The sequence below is a fragment of the Octodon degus genome, unplaced genomic scaffold (genome assembly GCF_000260255.1).
Source record: "Octodon degus isolate 3935 unplaced genomic scaffold, OctDeg1.0 scaffold00222, whole genome shotgun sequence".
Lineage (NCBI taxonomy): Eukaryota > Metazoa > Chordata > Mammalia > Rodentia > Octodontidae > Octodon > Octodon degus.
Window position 1 is genome coordinate 260,719 of NW_004524798.1, and position 9,140 is coordinate 269,858.

The window sequence follows — 9,140 nt, forward strand, 5'->3', positions numbered from 1 at the left end:
AGAAGAACTTATGTAAGCTAGCACAAATTGAAAATGTGTTCTAAGGGCCGGTCAAGTAGCTCAGTGGATTGAAGTGCCTGCAAGCACGTGCAGAGGCCAGGGGTTCGGTTTTGACCCTGGGGTGCGCTGAACAGGCAATTGAGACTGGGTGTGGTGGTGTGCACCTGTAATCCCAGCACTTGGGAGGCTGTAAACAGGAGAATCACTACGAGTCCGATCTACTAGTGAGACTCTGAACACCCTGTAGACCCTTCCCTAAAATACAGGAAAAAAATGTGTTCTAAAGTGGAAAGATGGGCTGGTGAGATGGCTCAGTGGTCTAAAGCACCTACTTAGAACAAGCTTAGCAAAGCACAAGGACCGCGGTTCAATCCTCCAGCACCACATGCCAGCCAGCCCCGCCCCCAGGTGGGCTGAGCTGGCCACACACAAAATAAATAAATAAATAAATAAAATTTAAAAAATAAATAAAGTGGAAAGATACTATTCACAGAGAAAACATCCGAACCTCATGTGGACACAGTATGGCACAGGCCACAAGGCCTGCCTTGAGGAAGCTCAGGTCCATTCAAGAGGCTGGCAGGAAGGAAGGAAGGAAGGAAGAGCAGAGGCTGAAACTTTCTATCCCCAAGCACCAATCAGATAAACAGACTGCACTCTGCCTTCACACCAAGAGAGCTAGTGCTCAGCTGGCATGAATATCCTGAGCTAGCAGGGGGTAGCAGCACATGCCAGTAATCCTAGTAGCTTCCACCTGACCTCAGGCAGGAGGGGGGCAAGTTCAAGGCCACCCTGAGTAATTTAGCAACACCCTGTCTAAAGTTTATTTTTTTCATCTTTTAAGCCACAGTCTACCTAAGCACTTCAGGCTGGTCTTGAGTTTGTATCTCAGGTTGTTCTCAAACTGGCAACGATCCCCCTGCCTCAGCCTCCCGAGTGCTGGGATTACAGGCCCGGCTCAAGTATTTTTGAAAGGGCTGAGGTCAAAGCTCAGTGGTATAGCAGGGTTCAATCCCCAGCACTGAGGAAAAATCTGTCTCCGGCATCAGGCAGGGCCTCTGCTCTCCTCACACTGCAGAATTTCTTCTTCTGTTCCAACCCCAGAAAGACTGGCAGGGACCCTGGTTGTGCTGTTTAGACCAAGAACAAGGAATCTAGCTTCCTAGGGTTGAAAGAGGGGAGAGTAATGTACAGAGGTTCTTAAGTACAAAAAAGAAGCAAAAGGCAGGTGTGATGGTGCATTCCTGTAATCCCAGCACTTGGGAAGCTGAGGCAGGACGATCATTGCCATTTTGAGACCAGCCTGGGCTACAAAGTGAGCTCAAGGCCAGCCTGAGCTGCACAGTGAGATCCTGTCTCAAAAAAAAGAAGGAAAGGAATGCCGAAGTCTAAATATGAAGAGCTGCACAATGTTGTACAGAACGTACAAATGTAAATCCCTTTTAGGAACTGAACAGCATTTGTCTTGCCGCTCGCCAATTTAGGCCAACAGTCCTGAGCACAGCAAAAGGAAGCCCTGTAGTCCTGTCGCAGTAGGAAGGGGCCGTCTCTAGACTGTTTGCGATCTGTACAGAGATAATCTGGAGGGAGACGTGGTGTCACTACCACAGCGCTTTTAAAAACGCACAAAAAACCCGAGGCTACTCCCGTGTCTCCTCGTAAGGGATCGCATCCTTGTGCTAGCGGCCAACATCAGAGGAGCTAAAGTTCTCGCCAGGGTTTTGGCTCTTGAGTGTTTCTGCGCAGGCGCCAGCTGCGGGGCAGTCGGCCCAGCCCCGCCCCCAAGCAAGGCGCCCGGCGCAACACCCGCCTCCGCCTCGCTCTCGCGCGGGCCCAGGTGGCAGGGCGCGCGCCGGCCAGGTGGCTGCTGACCGCCCCGCCTCCGCTCCCGGGCGGGACCAACCATCTCCTCCAGAGGGGGGAGGGGGCGGGGCCAACGACCTATTACACCGGAAGAGGAAGTCTGAAGCCCTGGAAGGGGCATTCTGGGTAGTCCTCTGTTTACTTCCTGCCCGGGTGGCAGCTGTGGCTGTGTCCGGCTGTCCTTCCCATCCGAGAAGATGGCTCTGGAGACGGTGCCAAAGGACTTGCGGCATCTGCGGGCGTGTTTGCTGTGTTCTCTGGTCAAGGTGGCTATTTGGGACCTAGTTGTACGGCGGATGGTGGAGCACAAAGTTGAGGAAAGTGGGTGGGATGGCATGGGACGGAGGAGAGAGAAGCCCAGGTCTCCGTGAGGTTGCAAGTCGGACTCGCAGCTGAGTGCTGGGGCAGCCTGACCTTCCTTTGAGTCTCCAGCTTTTAACACAAGTGCCCCTGCAGGATTTATGTTGGATCTCAAAGACACTGAGAACCGGAGCAGGTTGGGGATGTACGGCTGAGAGTATTAGAAGGTACAGGCCTCGGAGGGAAGTAGAGAAAGGAACGATTAGACGGGATTGGGAACAGAAGAGGAGAGGGTGGAGGTGGGAGGGATTTAGGAATGGCTCCTTGGGAGCAGCAGCAGGTGGGGGACCTGGATGAGATGAGACAAGGTAGAGAGCCAAGAGGTTGGCTGGGTCAAAGTACTGAAAGAGACGCTTTTTCTTTTGGCGTTGTCCATGGTCACATTATTATTATTCTTCTCTCCACAGACTATTGACCAGTTTGAGTATGACGGTTGTGATAATTGTGACGCGTACCTACAAATGAAGGGTAACCGAGAGATGGTATATGACTGCACCAGCTCTTCCTTTGATGGGTAAGCTTAACGGGTTGATGATATCCTCCCTTAGTTATTATGGGCTGATCAGGCCTAGCGTTCAATTACAGTATCCCCCACCCAGTGTTGAATATGTAAGCGTGCTTTTTTAAAATGAAGAGAAGGGAAGACATGGTGTTGGTAGATTATTGCCTTAAAGCTGCTGATCTTGATGGGGCTCTCGGCAAAACTGTCCCGCGGCGAGAAGGAGAAAAGAGAGAAACCTACCTGGTTAGGTCTGACTTTCCTCAAGGTAGCAGCCAGAGGACAGTATTGGGAGAGGGGAGTATGGAGGTACTACAAAGATTCTGCCTATCTGTATGCCAAGTACTAGTTTGCACAGAAATTATGCTTTGCCTAGAGTTCACTAAGTTCTTTCAAGGTGAGCCAACTCCATTCCTTCTCTGGTTTCCTTAAGGCAGAATAAAGGTTGGACAAGAAAGGATGCTGGCGTGGAACCTTTACTTGGCATGCTGTGCATGCTCAGCTGTTCTGGTTCCTTTCAGTGCTAACGAAGGAGGGGGGCTCCCATTTATGAATAAAGTGCTTGCTTGCTGCTATTATAGCTATAAAGAATTACACGGTGAGATACTAGTAAGAGAAGGTGGAGTTTTACCAGTGTATACCATTTCCTGGGCTTAGTATGTTCACACTGGTGTGCTACACCACCCATCTCCAGTTGACATAAGAGAGGCCGAGAGAACATTCCCAATAAAGGAACGACTGGAGTGGAGGTATGGCGTGGGAGGGCCCGTGGTATGTTTGGAGAGCAGTGGTAATTGTTAGGTTAAATCTGCTGGGTAACAGGTAACTGTAGAGCTAAGAGGATAGATCATGAGGGACAGAGCATCGCATACTTGGTGGGAGGCCAGGCCAGCCTGCAGGGCCATTTGGTCACCGTTATCCTGCTTGTAACTGAGGCGAGGTTACTTCTACCTAAAGTGTGTGAATGAGGAGTCTTCCCCCAAATAAGAATTGAAGTTTGTTGCAAAGAAAACAGAATGGACATGGAGGAGACAACCAACAAATCCTAGTGCCTAGAAACAGATCTGATGTGATAGTCAGAAAGCATTTTATCATGTGCATACATAACAGTACCGTGCAGATGTGGTGGGCATGCCTGTAATCCTGGCATTCGTAATCCCAGCACTCAGGAGGCTGAGGCAAGAGGATTGATGCGAGTTTGAGACCAGTCTGGGCTACAGAGAGAGAGCTCAAGGCCAGCCTGCACTGCATAGCGAAACACTGTCTCAGACGAAAACAAAAAAACCTATAGTGGCTCTGTAGGCTCTGATAGCACCTGTTGCTGATGTACTTTGCCTAAGAAGTGGGCTTATAGCCCTTGAGTAGCCATTATAGTATGTTCCCATACTCTAGAATTGGTGCCACCTGGGAATGATTATCTGGAGGGATAATAGAGCTTAAGCTTATTGAGCACCTACTTGTGGTACATAGATGCTTTCTTTTTTTTTTTTGCGGAATTGGGGATTGAACTCAGGCCCTTGCGCTTGCCAGGGAAGCGCTTATTCCGGTGAGCCATCTCCCCGGCCCCTATACTTTCTTGTATTAACTGATGAATCTCATTTTCTGGTGAGATTCCGTGAGAGGACTCCATATGTAACTGGCAGCTGCACAGCTCATTAGAGGAAGGGCCCGGCCAAGTCTAAATCATTCCTGTTGGGAGGACCTATTGTTTGGACTCACTGTCAGTAGGCCTGGTTCCCAGGGGCGGTGGTGGTCATACTCAGTGGTACCGGCCACCCACTGCTAAAGCTGTCCCATCTCTTAGGGAATCTATAGGCTAAGGATGTTTTGGCAAAGTAATCTTAGGATCATAGCTGACTTCCTTGTCAGTGCTAGCTTTGAGTTAGCTCCTAGCACTACAGTTGCAGTTCTCCTGGCTTTCCAGGGGAAACTGTCAGTACCTCTAACCGGGATTCCTCCCCTCAGGACTTGTGCTGACTGAGCAGCTCTCAGACCAAGCTGACCTTTCATTTCTTTTCCCTAGAATCATTGCCATGATGAGTCCAGAGGACAGCTGGGTCTCCAAGTGGCAGCGAGTCAGTAAGTATCTCCCCTTTTTCCTGTCCAGGTTTGTGCAGTACTACTGTGCTTTAGGGACAGTGGAGGTGAGGGAGAGAGGACTGTAGGGAAGACAGGGAAGCTAGTCCTGTGCCCTGTTGCCAAAAGAAGTAGTGGCAGGGAAGATAGCTCAGTGGTCTAAGTGCCTGACTGGCAAGTGCAAGGTTCAGTCACCTGTACTGCATGCTGTGCTGGCCTCAGAACCCCGGGCATGGTAGCACACACCTGTAATCTGAGTGCTGGGGAGGCTGAGACAGGAGATCACTATGAGTCCGAGCTACATAGCGAGACCCTGTATCCAAAAGGGGGGGGGGCGTGGCCTGATAGCTCAATGGCCTAAAGCACCTGCTGAGGCAGAGCACAGTGGCTAGGGTTTGATCCTTAGCATGCCTTGTGGGGTGCGCTGAGACTGTGATTGAGACTGGGCGTGGTGGTGCGCACCTGTAATCCCAGTGCCTGGGAGGCTGAACACAGGAGAATCACTACAAGTCTGATCTACCTAGTGAGACCCTGTAGACCCTGTAGATCTTGTCCTATTACAGAAAAAAAAAAGAAAAGAAAAGAGTAATGGCTTTTATAAAGTCCTAACTCATTTCTACTAGTGTCCTTTCCTTTTTAATAACCATGTCCTTTCTTCTGTCTTAGGCAACTTTAAGCCCGGTGTATATGCAGTGTCGGTCACTGGTCGCCTGCCCCAAGGTAATTGCAGTCGTGTTCGACTTCCTCAGCTCTGTGGCAGTCAGCATTCTTACCAGGTTCTACAGTGTACAGATGAGGAAATAGAAGTTAAGTGACTCACCTGGTGCCAAGGGGCACTTTTGATGACTGCACAAGTCACTCTTCCTTTCTGGTGGGCCAGGCACTTGTCTGGGTCTTCAGTGCTTATACCGAGCCATCAGGCAGGACTCTTGAGCAGCCTAGGAGCTGCAGTCTGCCTGTCGCCCCATTGTGGTGGCAGAGAAAGGCTTTGCTATCTTTGTGAATGTTCTCTCATGGAGCTGCTGCTTTTCTTGCCACAGGAATCGTGCGGGAGCTGAAAAGTCGAGGAGTGGCCTACAAATCCAGAGACACCGCTATAAAGACCTAACAAGATGTGGGGCCGCCAGCGTCTTTCTCCACTTCCTGCCTCTACTTACTGTTTGGTTAATGGACTGAATAAGCCTCCTTCAAACACTCGCCCCCCACCTTGGAGAATCAGCTGACTATTGAGAGAGCAGCTTCCTGTCCCCAGGCCACGGCACTTCTTTGGACTACTTAGTGGTGGAGGTGGGAGGATTTGGCTGGTGGGTTCCCAGAGACTGAATTGAGAGAGTAGGATGTTAGTTTTCCTACCCACAACCACAGATACGAGCCTGGGACAAATACCAATAAACTTGAGCCCCTGACGCATGCCTTGCCTCCATTTCCCTTAGCGGGGCACGGCCAGGGCGCCCTTGCTCTCGCATTGTCCAGCGCAGCAGAGGCCCTTTTGCTCCTGTTGCTGTCTCTGAGTCTCCAGGGCTGCAGCCTTCTGAGTGTGTCTGCTTGGGCCTCACTGACAGGCCTGCTGTTCCAGGTGAGGGGAGCCCTCATGGTGATCCTGGTGCCCACTAGTCCTGTCTCTGCCCTCTAGGTCTGGCACAGCAGTCTTCCTTGAAGAAATAGCCTGCTGCCAGGGATGTAGCTCTGGCACGTTGCCCACCTGGCAAGCATAAAGTCCCGGGCCCAATTCCTGGCGCAGACCCCCCCCCCCGCCCCGTTGAAATCTTTAATTTCTTTGTTCTCATTGCCCCTTAACTTTTTTCTTTCTTTCTTTTTTTTTTTTTTTTTTTGAGATAGGCTTTTATGTGGTTGAGGCTGGCCTTGAGCTCACTTCAGTCTTCGTGCCTCAGTCTCCTGAGTGCTGGGATAATAGGTGTGCACCCTCACCTTAACCAGTTGAATACACACACCCCTTTTTTTTTGTTCTTAAAGTAAGGTCTCACTGCAATTTAGGCTGGTCTTGAACTCAGAGCAGTCCTCCTGCCTCAGCTTCCCAAGTGCTGAGACTACAGGTATGCACCACTACTTCCGGTTTGTTGGGTTTTTTTTTCCTCTTTACAACCTTTTGTGTGAATACTCTGGTTTCTCTTCAGATCGTATAAATCTTTTGCCTTTTACAACCTTTTGTGCATCTTTTTACCACTTCTACATTTTACATTCCCTCAACTGGACAGCTCCAGGCTTTTGGTGACTGTTGGGTCTTGGTCTGGGTGGTTTGTGTTCTACAGGAAGTGGGCCCCTCCTTGGCCTAATAGGAAGGCCTGGAGTAATGTCACATTGGCCAACATGAGTTGGCTCAGATACTAAAATTTACCATATATTCTCATTACCTTTTCACAGAAATCCTAGTAAGGTCACTATTTTGATTTTTCTAGCTGTGAAGGGAGAGATTTCATCCACGAAGGCTCCTGTGTACTTCAGGGTTTTTGCGATTAAAAATAAAGCAACATGAAAATTCCCCAAGTCTTGTAAAATTCTTGTGCTCCATTGGTTAGTCACTCTTAGATTCATGTGCACAAAATGTGCATGGCCAACTGGGGTGTGCCCAGGCCGCTCCCCCCACTTCCAGCGTGAGCCCCAGTGCCCAGTGCAGAGGTGCTATTCCTGCCATTGTGTCTCGCAGCCACCTGGTGCTGCTAGTGAGTCGATCTCAGCACACCTGAGCCTGGCGGGGTGGGGGTGGGGGTTGCTGTCTGCGCTGTCCCCACCCCTTCTGGTCCTTTCCTGGGCCAGTGGGGAGAAAGCGGGGCATGACTGTGTTACTCCTGCCCTCTCACTGTCCTCAGACTAGAGCCACCTCACTGCTGCCTCCAAGCTATGAGAGCATGGTCTGTTAATGTCAGTCCCAAACAGCTTTCAAGGGCTTCCCTGGCCCTGAAAATGCAGCTCCACAATGGTGCTTTCTTGCCTGTTTCAGTCTGAAAGGAGCCTTGCTCTGCAGCCCTGCCAAGGCTAGAGCTTCCATCTGCAGGGAAGAAATAGCTTGCAGCAGGAGTGCCTGACCATGTAGCCAACACCCAAACTTTCACTCATTGGCTTTCTCAAAAAGTCCCCAGGAAAGCCCCAGCGGCTGTCCTGTGCGTCTGACCCAGAGGTGGCTGCTTGGTGAGAATGGAAACACTTGTGGGGAGGGCAGGTAAGAAGAGGCCTGCACAAATAGCCACATAGGGCTGCCTGGGTCCCACACTGAGCAGGGCCCCACTAACTGTAGATCTCACAGGAAGCAAGACAGGCGCTGTGGTCGTGGGGGAGGGGGCTCAGTGCAGCTCTTGTCTGGGAGCTGTTTCTGAATTTTGTTCTTTCTGTGTTTCTGGATATTGAACCAGAGAGCTACATCCTGAGCTCTAAAACTTGTTTTTTCAAATGGGATCCTGCTGCATAGTTGAGGCTAGCCTTGAGCTTGTGATCCTCCTGCCTGAGCATCCTGAGTGCTGGGATTTCTTTCTTTTTTTCTTTTTTTTTTATCCAGAACCTGGGATTGAACTCAGACCCTTGCGCTTACCAGGGAAGCACTTATTCCACTGAGCCATCTCCCCGGCCCCTGAGTTGCTTGTTTGGCCCCATACTTACCAATCATCCTGCCCCATGATTCCTAGTAGCTGGAATTCTAGGCATGTACCACTATGCCTGGCTCTGAGTTTTTCTGCTTCCTCTGGAACTCGAAGCTGCATATGCTGTCCCCTAGCACCTCAGACAGTCAGGTGGCGTCTCAAGTGCTGGCCCTGCACCCCGATGGGCTCTCTGTCCTATCCATTTTGTCTCAGAGTTTCAGCTGTGTTTCCACTGATAAAAGTTTAGCAGGGCAAATAGGACAGACTCAGTTCAATAGGACAGACAAGCCAGACAAGAGATGAAAAGCAGTAAGTAGTCAGGCAGCCTTGTGCTGCCTGCCTATTCTTTCTCCTGTAACTATCAAATCACGGAGTTAGGATGTCCCAAAAATTGAGAGGCAAGGTGGCAGTACATTGATGACTGCAGCTTCTAGCCCAAGCAGGAACTGAGAGCTGACAGTGAGGGCCTTAGAAACTGTTTCCCCAAGAATAATGGTAATAGACTGGCAAGGGCCTAAACTTAGACTGGGCTGACAAGGTTTGGGGGCCAAGGCCTGGCTCTTTCCTTGGCCACTACTTATTACTCCCAGCCTGTCTATATCCTGCTACCCAGTTCTCAGACCTGTCCCTGACATCTCATCCCCATGTGTGTATGTATAAGAGGAGCCAGGAGGTAATGGTAAAGGCAGACTAATAATAGCTTTCCTCACCTGCAGTTCTGGCTCGTGTTTAGTATCAGCACACCCTTT

At 50.3% G+C, this 9,140-nt stretch overlaps 1 protein-coding gene across 1 annotated transcript; it reads left to right on the forward strand.

Annotated features, from left to right (window-relative positions):
- Positions 1-1,975: 1,975 nt before the first annotated feature.
- On the forward strand, positions 1,976-6,204 carry Supt4h1 (SPT4 homolog, DSIF elongation factor subunit). Its single transcript, XM_004645253.2, has 5 exons — positions 1,976-2,129; positions 2,631-2,737; positions 4,746-4,801; positions 5,465-5,518; positions 5,839-6,204. Exons 1-5 carry the CDS (start codon positions 2,061-2,063, stop codon positions 5,904-5,906), a joined length of 354 nt encoding a protein of 117 aa, XP_004645310.1. The 5' UTR covers positions 1,976-2,060; the 3' UTR covers positions 5,907-6,204.
- The last annotated feature ends 2,936 nt before the right edge of the window (positions 6,205-9,140 follow it).